The 14,120-nt window shown below is 39.6% G+C and overlaps 1 protein-coding gene across 1 annotated transcript; it reads right to left on the bottom strand.

Annotated features, from left to right (window-relative positions):
• Positions 1-2,074: 2,074 nt before the first annotated feature.
• LOC119407526 (neurofilament medium polypeptide) lies at positions 2,075-6,053 on the bottom strand. Its single transcript, XM_037674350.1, has 3 exons — positions 6,024-6,053; positions 4,111-4,663; positions 2,075-2,082 (listed from the first exon to the last, which is right to left on the bottom strand). The coding sequence occupies exons 2-3, from the start codon at positions 4,661-4,663 to the stop codon at positions 2,075-2,077; spliced, it is 561 nt and encodes a 186-aa protein (XP_037530278.1). The 5' UTR covers positions 6,024-6,053.
• Between the last annotated feature and the right edge of the window lie 8,067 nt (positions 6,054-14,120).

The following is a 14,120-nucleotide window of genomic DNA, read 5'->3' as shown; positions in this document are numbered from 1 at the left end:
GGTATGTTGACGACACCTGGGTTAAAATCAAATCTCAGGAAGTCCAACATTTTACTGACCACATCAACTCTGTGGATAAATACATCAAGTTCACACGAGAAGATGAAAAAAAAGGCAAGTTGGCTTTCTTGGACTGTGAGGTCTCAGTCTCTGATAGAGGACATTTGCAAACTGAGGTGTACCGCAAACCCACCCACACAGACCAGTATTTGCAGTTTGACTCCCATCACCCTTTGGAGCACAAGTTAGGAGTCATCAGGACTCTGTATCACAGAGCAGACAGCGTCCCCACTAGCTCAGGAGCCAGGCAGAAGGAGAAATCCTACACAAGACAGGCTCTAGAGCAATGTGGATATCCTAACTGGGCCTTCCTGAAAGCAGAGAAGAAACCCAAACAGGACTCCAGTCAGCCATCAGGTGAAAAGGAGGAACCCAGACCCAGACCAGTGGTCATTCCATATGTTGAAGGAGTATCAGAGAAACTGAGACGTTTATTTTCTAAACATAACGTCCCAGTGGCTTTTAAACCCCAAAATACATTACGGCAAAGACTGGTTCATCCCAAAGATCCAGTCCCCCGGCACAAACAGAGTAATGTTGTGTATGCTGTTCAGTGTCAGGAGGGCTGTGATCAGTCTTACATCGGGGAAACTAAACAGCCACTGGCCAAAAGGATGGACCAGCACAGAAGTTCAACATCATCAGGCCAGGACTCTGCGGTCTACACTCATCTCCAGGCCAGCGGTCACTCTTTCAGGGATGAAGATGTTCACATCCTGGACAGAGAGGAACAATGGTTTGAGAGAGGAGTAAAGGAGGCCATCTTTGTGAAAAGAAATCGTCCATCATTAAACAGGGGTGGAGGCCTCCGGGTTCAACTGTCCCCCTCTTACAATGCTGTGATTGCTAGTATCACTCAGCCCTCTGTGAACAGTAAACAGCCATCAGTGTGCTAATGATCCATTGTTAGGCTGATGGTCCTTCTTGAGCATGTGATCAGCTGGTTTTGGTTGTCAGCAGCAAAACTGGTTGATCCACTCTGAGAAGGTGCTATTTAAGAGACTGAGCTGAAAACAGCACCTCAGACTGAGGAAGTCTTTCGGATGAGAGACAAAACGTTTCTACATTTTTTTTGTTGTTTTGTTTTTGTGAATGTCCAGAGGACCAGATTTAACTTTTTTAGATTTTTCTACCTGGTTTATTGAGCATGCGTCAGGATATGCCGTCAAAAAAGTCTTTTTGTCTAACTTGTATTGCCCCCGAGGCCATCAAAGACAGAGCGATAGTTTTTGGAGTGGTCGTAGCTGAGCATCATCCTCAACATGTACTCTGAGTAATACACTGTGATTTGTTCCATAAACATGGAGCATTAGCGGTTGGAGTTGACCCCGTTTGTCTGTTAGCAAAATAACTCATTGGCTCTACAACTGAATTACATTTGGAAACGATCAAATTTAAGACAGCTCGTCATCACACCACAACAGCTACATCTCAGTGAATTATATACTGTAGATAAAAAGCTAAAGTTTGATGTGGTGGTAGAAGAGTCACTCACATCACATATTCCAAGTGCTAAAAGATCGTGTGATACACGTACTGCATGATAATGTGCACATTTATTTTCAAGGTTTAATCCAAATGGCCACAATTCCATATTTTCTCAACATAAAACAATCACATTCTATAAACTCTGACATGGAAGACATGGAATATGCATTCCTTCAAGAAATGCAAGGACTTTGATTTTTCAGTCAATATATGAATTCAACCGTCGGTAAATGTAAAGCCACGGCTGACGTCTTTGGCCCGGCAGACACATGAAGCTGTGGCTGGAGAAACTGAGGACTTGTAGCGCTGAGCTTGGGGCGCAGTTTGTACATGAGCACCAATCTATGGGTTGGAGTTAGGCTCATGTGTCCTTCTGATTGGCAAACAGGTGTCAGCAAAGGTCAAAGGAAAGGTTTACAAGACAGTGGTGAGACCAGCAATGTTGTATGGTCTGGAGACAGAGACATGGACAAAAAGACAGGAGAAAGAACTGGAAGTGGCAGAAATGAAGATGTTGAGGTTCTTCTTAGGAGACTAGAAATGAGAGCATCAGAGGTACAGCACAGGTTGAACAACTGGCAGATAAAGTTAGAGAGACCAGACTGAGATGGTTTGTACATGTCCAGAGGAGGGACAGTGGTTTGGACATGTCCAGAGGAGGGACGGTGGTTTGGACATGTCCAGAGGAGGGACGGTGGTTTGGACATGTCCAGAGGAGGGACGGTGGGTATACAGTAGTCCCTCGATACGACTCGGTTCGACTTTCACGGACTCACCGTTTTGCTGGTTTTCAATGCAAGATTATACAATACATGACACACAATTGGCTGATTGATGGAAGATGAGGGGCGGACTGGCCATCGGGAGCGCCGGGATATTTCCCGGTGGCCTGGCCCGCTCAGTAATCACTGAGGGCCCTCCTCCTTTCTCTTTATGAGGCTGTTTGTCACAGCAGAACAGACACACAATAGGCGGGCACGCAACTTGTTGTGTGTCTCTGCTCTGCATATATAGATGCAGTTAGAGAGGACATGGAGGTAGTTGGAGTGGAGATAGAGGATGCAGAGGACAGAGATGGAGGATGACGACTCGCTGTGGTGACCCCTGAAGAAGAAACAGTCGGAAGAAGAAAAAGCGTCCTTCTTACAAGATGGTCCAATGTGCCGTTTAGCATGCTGAGTAAGGGGGTGCACGATTGCGTTTTCTGGCCGATCACGAAAAAGTCTGACCTGCCAATTCCGATGTTGGCCGATGTCGATTTTGTTTTAGAAGCGACACTGTCAGGTGTTATAAGGTTACAATGCACCTTCAATTTTCCAATATTATTTTATTGAAAAACATACCCTTGAACAATATCCTAGAAACAATACAATCTTGGTTTAACTGGCCATGATGTAGTGCTCTGAAATATAAATGAAGTTTAGACAATTGTTGTTGAAACTACAAAAAAAAAAAAAATCAGTAAAATCTGTTTCTCATGCAAGTATCGGCTGATTTCCCAAAATTAAGGAAATCGGGGCCGGGCCAGACGATTTATCAGTGCACCCCTAATGCTGAGACAACAAACTGCTCATTTGATAACAGCACACCACACACACACACACACACACACACACACACACACACACACACACACAGGCACGCACGCATACACACCCTCAGTGTGTTCTGCTTCTAATGTCAAAAGGGCCGTACAGTAGTTTAAATAGCTTTCTCTGCTCTTTTGTTGTTAACAGTTACTACAGCGTAAACAACAACAACAACAACAAAAAACACTTTTTAGTTACACAGGTAACTTAGTGGCTGTGACCAACACATTCTTTGTTTAGCCTTTGCACCGTTACATTTCGATACAAATACTTGTACTTAGACCCCTAGAATCTACTTAACATTCAGATTTCGTGTGCGTGTGCCCCGTGTGGTTATTGTGTGTGTTTTAACTACAGATGAGCTTCTGTTTGTTTTCTCAGTGGATCCTCATGTGTGTGTTTAAATTTCCCTTCTGGTTGAATTGTCGTCCACAAACGCGACAAACGAACGGTTTATCGCCCGTGTGGATTCTCACGTGTCGGTTCAGGTCCGTCTTTTGGCTGAACTGTCGCTCACAAACATCACAAGCAAACGGTTTCTGCCCCGTGTGAATTCTCATGTGTATGTTTAAACTTCCCCTCTGGCTGAACCTTAGTTCACAGAAATCACAGGCGAAGGGTTTCTGTCCTGTGTGGACGCTCATGTGTCTGTTTAAATGTGCCTTCCCGCTGCATCGTTGTCCACAGACGTCACAAACAAACGGTTGATCCCCCGTGTGGATTCTCATGTGTGCCTTTAACCTTGACTTATAGCTAAACCTTCGTTCACAAACATCACAACCAAACGTTTCTTGTCCCGTGTGGATTCTCACGTGTGTGTTTAGATCCGTTTTTCTGGTAAAACTTTTACCACAGTCGTCACAACTGAATGATTTCTGTCTCATCTTGTCTCTCGTGCCTGACTGCACGGTTTTCTTCACTCCAACATATTTCTTATTAACCAAAGAACTTGAGCACTTCACTCCTAAATGACCTGCCATGTGTCTCTGAAGAGGCCAGGTGTGGAGAAACTGTTGACCACACTCAGAGCAGCTGAAGGATTTGTTGACAGAGTTCACGCCTGACCCAGGAGACTCGCTCTCCTTCCAGTCCTCAGTTTTTGTCTCAAAGTCTGACGAGCCTTTCAGCTGACAGTCAAAATGGTTCTCATCCTCGTCTTCATCATGGTCACTGACTTCAGTCTCTGAAGAGCTGGAATCATCTCCATGAGTCTTCAGACCTGGGTTCCTGGTAGTTTCTTGTCCTCCACCAGTTTCTGTTTCCATGTGATCAGCAGAGCTGCTGGTTGGAAGATCTCTTTTTTCTATGTGTTGCTGAGGAGGTTTCTCTTCATCCTCCTCACTCTTCAAAGAAACTGCAGTGAGCGGAAACCTGGCGACAGCAGTCTCCTCCTCTGCATCGAGCTGCCGCCCCTCCACACTGGTCCACAGTTCCTGCTCTTCCTCCTTTACGATGACGAGCTCCATCTCCTGCTGGTCCACATCAGGCGTCTGTTCTTCAGGACCTTCCTCTTTAATCAGCATCATCTGCATGGACAAACATGAACATCAGGGGTTATGTTAACTTTATATCAAACATCACGCGTTGTTAGTTGGGTGAGTGATGCTTTGTTCACACAAACCAGTTTGTTAATGGGAGATGTAGCATTTTTGCTACACTTCGGCCATTCGTGCACATGACAAGAGCAGCCGTTTTCTCTGAAACTGAAGCTTTTTGAGCAGAGACCTCCAAATGGAGGTTTATGGAAACCCCCAACATCTGTGTGAAATTGCACGTGCACTTACGAACGGCTGCAGTCAATAGTTTTTCTGCACTTTTGCGAACAGATGAACAGTAGCAATGGTGGATAGTGGTGCTTGTGCTAAACACAAAGTTTGTTTGAAACACACAATAAAAACACATCCATTCAGAACAACACTTCACTAATAGTATTAGAACTAGCAGACTTTTTTGTTTATGTCTTATTTAGGTAGCTGCTGGTTCAATGCAATTATACTGAACCGAAATATACAACACTTTTGCTTTTGCTCCCATTTTTCATGAGTTGAGCTCAAAGATCTACGACTGTTTCTATGTACACATGTGGTATATCAAATGCTGATCAGACACTGATTATTGCACAGGTGTATCTTAGGCTGACCACAATAAAAGGCCACTCTTGTGAACATGCTGGATGTGGAGGTCCTGAACTACCAAATTCTCTGAAACACCTTTGGAGACAGCTTATGGTAGAGAAATAAACATTCAAGTCATGGGCAACAGGTCTGGTGGACATTACTGCAGTCAGCATACAGTACATAGACAATCTTAGATCTTTGAGATCAGCTCCTGGAAAATGGGAGCAAAAACAAAAGTGTTGCTTTTTTTTTGTTGTTTAAAATAAAAACACACTTTAACAGAAAACCGTTACTAAAATGACATGTTCAAAGCTTGTTTGTACCATGATAAATGGTTAGTGGGGAGTCATTTATCCACTGGTATTTTAGTTGTGCTTTAAGTGGCAGCAGCTAAATGCTAAACCAAATGATAACACTGGAGATGTGCAATTAAGAAAGTGAGTTAGTGTAAATTTGCAGCCAGTCCAGATGCTAACAGTCCCTTTAGCAGTGTGGTAATTTATTTGTTTTTTAAGTTAAGCTGAAACATCAATGTTTGTGAGGTTTCTCAGTTTTACATTTAGCTACAAGCTAAAGCTATGCTACAAACAAACAGTGCTAGTTATTGCTAAGAAGCTAACCCATTAGCTGTAAACTGTTACTAAATCGAAGCTAACATCATCACATTATGATACTAACCTAACCTGTGCAGCCGAACTGTGGGGCTGAAAGCAGCATGTTGCTGCTCAGACGTTCATTTTTCCTGAACTAGCTTCCTGCTGCTGCTCACCTGCTGCTGCTGCTGCTGTTCTTCTTCTTCTTCTTCTTCTTCAGTTTTATTGGCGGTTGGCAAACAACTTATGGTGTGCATTACCGCCACCGACTGGTATGGAGTGTGGGTCAGAATGCTTTTTAAAATAAATAAATAAATAAAATAAATAAATTCTATTTACTTGTGTATGTGTTGTCTGTCCTAATCATATCCTATTGATCAGCTTTGTTTTAATGAAGAACCTTATCAAAATGTTTACACTTTTACTCCCTGACTCTTTCTGTAGTATGTTTGTGATATTTAATGTTTCTTTAATCTTTCTAAGTTCCTCCATCATGTGTCTTCTTTCTCTCTCATATCTCTGACAACTTAAAATCACATGCTCTATTGTTTCTGTCTCTCCACAATACTGACAATTTCCTGTTTCGTGTTTATGTAGTGTGAATAATGTGTTGTTCAGTCCAGTGTGTCCAAATCTCAGTCTTGTTACTAATCTCTCTTCTCTTCTGTTTCTCCCTCCTGTTCTCATCTCTCCCACTCTTCTTTGGATCTTATAATACCATCTTCCTTTGTTTTCTTCATTCCATTCTTTCTGCCACTTTTCCTTCAGTTTTTCTTTAACCATGCTTCTTGCTTCTGATTTGCTTGTAGTTATTATAAAGTTAACTTGTTGTTTTGTTGCTCTTTTTGCTTCCCTGTCTGCTGCTTCATTTCCTTCAACCCCAGTGTGTGATGGTACCCACAGAAATACAACTTCCAAACCCATCATCATTATTCTGAATAATGTTTGCTGGATTTCTAATAAAATGTCTGCTCTGCTGTCTGAGTGGCTGTGCTGTAAGCTTGTAAGTGATGAACTTGAATCTGAACATACTATTGTTTTTAATGGTCTGACATCTTCTATCCATTGTACCGCCAATAACACTGCCAACATTTCCCCGGTGTATACTGACAATCCATTTGTAATACGTTTAACTTGTTTCTTATGGAACTCTGGTATGATAATTGCTATTCCTATTTTCCCTGTTGTGTCTTTTGATGCGTCTGTGTAAATCTGAACATAACCATAATAATTATTTATATATTTCTGTACTGTATAGGAGTTAAAAGTGATTTTTTTATCTTTTTTCTTTTCCATAAGTGTAAAATCTACTTTTGCAGATGGTAGTATCCATGGTGGTATTGTTGGTAACGGTATTATTGGACTTATTGTTAGGTTTCTTATTTGAACTTCTTGTATCTTCTGATCGATTATCCAACCGAAGCTTCCTGTTTCTCTCTTTGCTTTTTCCCAGCATGGTTTTAAAATGTCTAAAGTTGGATGATCCGGGTTATTTCCTTGTAAGTTGATCCAGTAATGAATTGCTAGCTGTGTTCTTCTCATTTCTAAAGGCATCTCTCCCATCTCTACTTTAAGTGCTGCGGTTGGGGTGGTCCTGAATGCTCCTGTACAAATTCTTAGTGCTTGATGTTGTATATTGTCAAGTTTCTCCAGATGTGTTTTTGCTGCAGATCTATAGATTACACTTCCATAATCTATAGTTGACCTGATCAGCCCGGTGTATATTCTCTTTAATGCTGTTCTGTCTGCTCCCCATTCATTTCCCGCCAAACATCTCATAATATTTAAGACCCTTTTACATTTATCAATAATTTTCTGAATGTGAATATTCCATATTACTTTTTCATCAAACCACATTCCCAAAAACTTTATACTCTTAACTTGTTCTATTTCTTGATTGTATAGTTTTAGTTTTTTGACTTCTGTAATTCTTTTCCGTGTAAATATCATTGCCTTTGTTTTTGTCACTGAAAATTTAAACCCCCACTTTATTGCCCATCTTTCTATTTCATTAATAGCCTTCTGTATTTTTTCTACTGTGACTTCTATATTTCTTCCTTTTTTCCAAATTGCCCCGTCGTCTGCAAAGAGTGAACAGCCCATTCCCTCCTCTATTTCTGCAAAAACATCATTTATCATTAAAGAAAACAATAAGGGACTTATGATGCTGCCTTGTGGTGTTCCATTTTCTACACCATATTTCTCAGAATATTCTTCTCCTATTCTAACTTGTATTGTTCTTTTTGATAAAAAGTTTTTGATCCATTTAAACATTTTCCCTGTAATACCTAATTTCTTTATTTTAATTAACAACCCTTCAACCCACAACATATCATATGCTTTTTCAATATCAAAGAACACCGCCACCACACTATCTTTATTTATCTGCGCTTTTCTGATTTCATGTTCTAACCGTAAAGCTGAATCATATGTATTACGCCCTTTTCGAAACCCACTTTGATATTTAGATATATATCCATTACTATTTAAATAATATGTTAATCTCTCATTAATCATTTTTTCCATTATCTTACATATGTTTGATGTTAGCGCGATTGGTCTGTAATTTTCCGGTTTAGTGTTGTCTTTTCCTGGTTTTGCTATGGGTATGATGACTGACTCCTTCCAGCTCTGAGGCAGTTCCCCCTCCTCCCAAACTTTATTGTACAGCTCTAAAATGATTTCTTTGGATGGTTCACTGAGATGATCTATCATTAAATACCAGATCTGATCTTTTCCTGGTGCTGTTGTCTTGGTTTTTCTCAGAGCTCTGTTTAGTTCATCTTTTTTAAATGGTGCGTTCAATAAATTATCATTTACTTCACTACTCTGTTGTAAATATTTATACTTTAGTTTTGTGGCTTCCCTCCCTTTCTTTTCCTCCTCACTGATGTTATTTGAACTATGAGTCTTTCTAAAGGTTTCAGCTAACATTTCAGCTTTATCTTTATCTTTAATCATCGCTCCTTTATCTGTGTTCAATACTGGGTATACATATTCTTTCCTGATGCCATTCATTCTTTTAATCACTTTCCAGATTTTATCAAGTTTAGTCTCTTTCCCTATAGTGTCACAGAATTTTCTCCAGTAGTTTCTTTTTGCCTCCTTTATTATCCTCCTTACCATCGCTTGTTCTCTTTTATAATCTATTAAATGTTGATAAATAGGATTCTTTTTAAGTATTTTAAAGGCTTTATTTCTTGACTTGATTGCATTATTACATTCGTTTGTCCACCACGGTACTATTTTTCTTTCTTTCCTTCCTCCTCCTTTCTTCACTGAATGTTCTATTGCCTCTAGAATAACCCTACAAATATTTGAATTTATATTATTTACATCTGCTGTCATGTCAATTTTTTGTAATTCTTGTTCACTGATATACTTAAATTTATTCCATTCTGCTTTGCTGAAATTACATTTTTTATTCCCCTCTACTTTGCTGCTTTCTGGTTTTATTTGTATTTTAATCTTAATTGGGTAATGATCGCTTCCATTTGTTGTATTCTTATCAATATCCCATTCACAACTGACAGCCAGTGAGTTTGATACTAGTGTTAAATCAATTGCTGATTCTTCTCCTGTTCTAACGTTGATTCTGGTTCCTCTTCCATCATTAAGACACACTAGGTTTTTTAATTCCATCAATTCTTCAATTTTTTGACCGTTTTTATCATTACTTTTACCCCAGAGTGTACTATGAGCATTGAAATCCCCACACCAGATTACCTTTCCTTCTAAATATCCCATTATTTCTTCCATTGATTCAATTGTTATATTTTTACAAGGATTATAGAAATTTATTATTTTATATTTTCCATCTTTGTCCCATATTTCCACCACTATATATTCTAAATCTACTCCTTTTCTTAATATTTGATATTGTGTTCCTTGTTTTATAAATATTGCACACCCTCCTCCATTTCCCTCTTGCCGATCCCTTCTGATGCTCTCATACCCTTTAATTACAAATTCTAATGTTGCTTTTAACCATGTTTCCTGTATACATATTATTTCTGGTTTTTCTTCTAATTTTTCAATATATCCCTTAAATTCTTGTCCATTTGCAATAAGACTTCTGGCATTCCATTGTAGTATTAACATCTGGGTTTATCGCCCAGTGTTACCGGTCTCCCATCTATTTCCAGCCCTTTGTTTATGTTTTCCCAAGACGCCTCTTTGACTCCCAGAAACTTTTCTGCCCCCCTTGCTATTATTTTAATCTTCTCTGTTCTGTGCTTAGCCTGATCTGTGCAGTTGATGACATATGCTATGAATAAAATGAGTTTTTCTACTGACAGTGTGATGTTTTCCTCTGTTTGCAGTTTGGTTTGTTGTGGAACTTGATTCTCTGACTGGTCTGCTTCTCCTTTCTTTTGTCCCTGAACACTCCTGACTGCTTCAGTGTAGCTAATATTTTTAGTCATTTTGATTTGTTGTATTTCTACCGCTCTCTTTCTCACCTCACATTTTCCAGAGTTAGCTCTATGTTGACCCCCACAGTTACAGCACTTTTCTTGTTTGTCCTCTCTGCATTCTTCTATCCTGTGCTCCTCTCCACATTTAGGACACCTCTGCTTGCCTTTACACACCGCTGCCATGTGTCCATACCTCTGACATTTGTAGCATCTGAGTGGTGGGGGGATAAAAGGCCTGACCGGGAAACTCATAAATCCTATTTTTATTTTATTTGGCATTATTGTTTCGGAGAACTCTATTAAAATAGACATGCTTCCCACTCTTTCTCCATCAACTGTTCTCATTAATCTCTTTAAACTGTTCACCTTTACTCCGACAATGCTTCGTTTTAATTTATCCAAATCCTCCTCCACTGGTATTCCTGTAATCACTCCCTTCAGTACTTTATTTTCTCCAACATTGTGTTTCTCAATCACCACCTTTTTGCAGATATTATCAACTTGTAATGCTTTGTTTTTCTGTTCTTCAGTTTTGCAGATTATCAGTAAGTTTCCATCCCTCAACACCTTCACCATTTCTACCTCTCCTATTTTCTTTTTTATTTCTTTAGATATTATAATTGGGCTTAAGTATACCTGATTTTCCTCCCTCTTAAACTTGAGAATTATTTTAAATTCCTCCCTCACGACCTTCCTACGAATTGTTCTTTCTTCGTCTGAACTATTTTCCTCTAATTCTCTTTTATTTCCTTGACTATCTAACACCCTCCCACCTTCCTTCGCATCTCCGCCGCTTCCTCGACCTTGTCCTTTTCCTCTTCTTACTTGCGTCCAATCCTCTAACATCATGTCCTCCTCGTTATCTCCTACCTGGTTTGCCATTCTGACCCAGTCACATTCCAGCTTATGCCAACCGTCCACTCCAAAATCCACAATTTTCCGTCAAAAGTTTGTCCGTCCAAGTTTGAATTTCGCGCTCCACCCTTGCCAACCTGCTGCTGTTCTTCTTCTTCTTCTTCTTCTTCTTCTTCTTCTTCTTCTTCTTCTTCTTCTTCTGTGAGGTTTTACGGCAGCTTACATTCCTCAAGGTGTATTACCGCCATCTAAAGGTACTACTTAGAACTAGTAGTTATAAGTGCTCCGATAAACTTAGATTCTCTTGTATAAACCTGTTGTCCTCAGGAAATACATAAAGTATTTGCGTCCATGTTTACTGGATCCCCATTCTAATATGCTCTTCAAACATACATGACTTGTTACATCATTTGTCATTTGGTCCAGTAGAAGTTTCCTTTCGGTTGAATATTTTAAACAGTCCAAAATAACATGTTTCACAGTTTCTGTACTTTGGCAAAAGTCACAATGTCCACTATTATGTTTCCCTATAATAAACAAAGTACTGTTCAGATTTGTATGACCTATTCTTAATCTTGCTAATATAGATCCCTCCCTCCTATTTCCTCCACAATACCTGGAACTGTAGACTGTATTCTGTACTGCATATAGTTGTCTTCCCCTTGTTTCATGTTCCCACTTCTGTTGCCATAACTGATTAATGTGCTTCCATACAATACTTTTACCTTCTGTTTTGCATAATTGGATATTTATGTCTACATTGTCTCTACTATTAGCATTTTTAGCAATCTGATCAGCCTTTTCATTTCCCTGAATCCCTCTATGTGCAGGTACCCACATAAACACATTACTTCTTCCTTCCTTGACCAGCTGAGAATGAGCAATCTTAGTTCTGATTAATAAATCCAGTTTTGATTTTGAAGTTCCTGATCTAATGCATGACAAGGTAGACACAGAATCACTACAAATAATTACCTTGTATATAGAAGATAATTTAATCCATTCTAAAGCCAGATAAATGGCATACAGCTCAACTGAAAACACATTTAAAAAATCTGATGTGCGCTTACCAATTCCAATTTTATATTTTGGGACAACAACAGCACAACTAGTTCGACCTGATTCAGGATCTTTAGATCCATCTGTAAAAACCTGTACGTACTCAGGATAATTCCCATCCACATAACAGTTGAATAAACTGCACAGTTCTGCTTTCTTGTTTCCTTTCCTAATTTGCAGCAATTCTGTGTCCACTTGAGGTTCTTTCATTAGCCAAAAAGGAACAGTTGACCAGATGACATTTGGACTAAACACAACTTCAGAAACACCCAATGATCTTGCAGATTCTTCTCCTACCCATCCAAAGCTTAATGTTTGTTTCCTATGTCTTTCCCATGACTCCTTTAGTACAGATTTAGTTGGATGACTATCATGGTGACCTGTAAGATGAATCCAATAATTAACCAGTAACTGTTTCCTTCGCAGACACAAAGGCATCTCCCCTGATTCAACTAAAATTGCACACACTGGTGAAGTTTTGACAGCTCCAATACATAATCTAAGTGCTTTAGCCTGGATGACCTCTAGACGCTTTAGAGACGATTCAGCTGCGGATCCATAATACATCCATAGTCTAGTCTGGACTTTATCAAGGATGTATAAATGTGTTTCAATGATAAGAAATCTGCTCCCCAAGTTACTCCCACCAGACACCTCATAACATTTAAAACCTTCTTACACTTATCAATATGAAGATTCCAAGTCAAATGAGAATCAAAATAAACACCTAAGAAACGAAAAACATGAACTATCTCTAAAGTTCTTCGATACAATTTCAAGTTAAATTCACCTCTATTCCTTTTCCTAGTAAATAACATTGCTTTGGTCTTATCAACTGAAAACCTAAATCCCCAATTTTTACTCCACAATTCAACTTGATTGATTCCTTCTTGAAGCTTGTGTGTAATGAACTTCAAATTCCACCCTCTTTTCCATAGTGCCCCATCATCAGCAAATAAAGATCTCCCTATATCTGGGGCTACAGACATATACACATCATTAATCATTATTGTGAGCGGCTGTTCTTTCCAAACTTTCCGATATTTCTCCCTCTGCTGCCTCCAGTCGCTTTTTGAGCCGTTGTCTCCACATCTCTGAGAGTTGTCCTCCATCAACATTTTCCTTAAGCAGCGGTTGAGTCCCGTTACAGTTCCGCCATCACGCCATGGCATATGGGTGTAGAGTTTTAAAAAAGCTGTGCTTCACACAGCTCGTCGTTACTTTTAACAGTTACTAATGCGCATGCGTAACTCGGGTACCACGTGTTCAAATATGGTCAGACCTATTTCCGGACAGCGTTCAACTGTATTTTATTTTTTATTTTTTGTCCAGCATTACGCATGCTATTTTTTTAAATACTTTGAATTACAAGTTAAATTATAAAATATTTATTCTGGTGTATTACATTGTCATAGCGACGTGTGATGTTGCCGGGTCCAAGAATGAGAGCTGAAACAGAGGTCGATATATATATATATACCATACCATACCATACCAATTTATTTATATTGCACTTTAAACAGTGACAAAGCACACCAAAGTGCTGTACAGGGACAAAACAGAACAAGCACACAGCAACAGATTACATAACAGGACACCAAAAAGTAGCAACCAACAAAAACAGTAATGGATAACAACAACAACCGCAACATGACCAACACAGTGTGATGCACACAGACTCAGCACAGATCACACAGTGCTGAAAGCCAGGGAATAAAAGTGTGTTTTTAAGCGAGATTTAAAAACTGTGAGGGAGGGGGCCTGTCTAACGAGCAGAGGTAACTCATTCCAAAGTCTTGGGCCTGCTACAGAGAAGGCCCTGTCACCTCTGCGCTTGAGACGGGTTCCTGGGACTGTTAGGAGCAACTGGTCTGCTGATCTGAGAGAACATGGTGGGTGTAGTGAACCTGATCTCATGTCAAATCTGACCAGATGGACAGAGAC

This window comes from Nematolebias whitei, chromosome 3 (genome assembly GCF_014905685.2).
Source record: "Nematolebias whitei isolate Nwh7 chromosome 3, NemWhi1, whole genome shotgun sequence".
Classification (NCBI taxonomy): domain Eukaryota; kingdom Metazoa; phylum Chordata; class Actinopteri; order Cyprinodontiformes; family Rivulidae; genus Nematolebias; species Nematolebias whitei.
Note: the sequence above shows the minus strand (reverse complement) of the source record. Positions and strands in the feature narration are given on the sequence as shown.

Excerpts from the sequence above, each read along its gene's own strand:
- LOC119407526 (XM_037674350.1), bottom strand. The coding sequence starts at position 4,663 with ATGATGCTGATTAAAGAGGAAGGTCCTGAAGAACAGACGCCTGATGTG.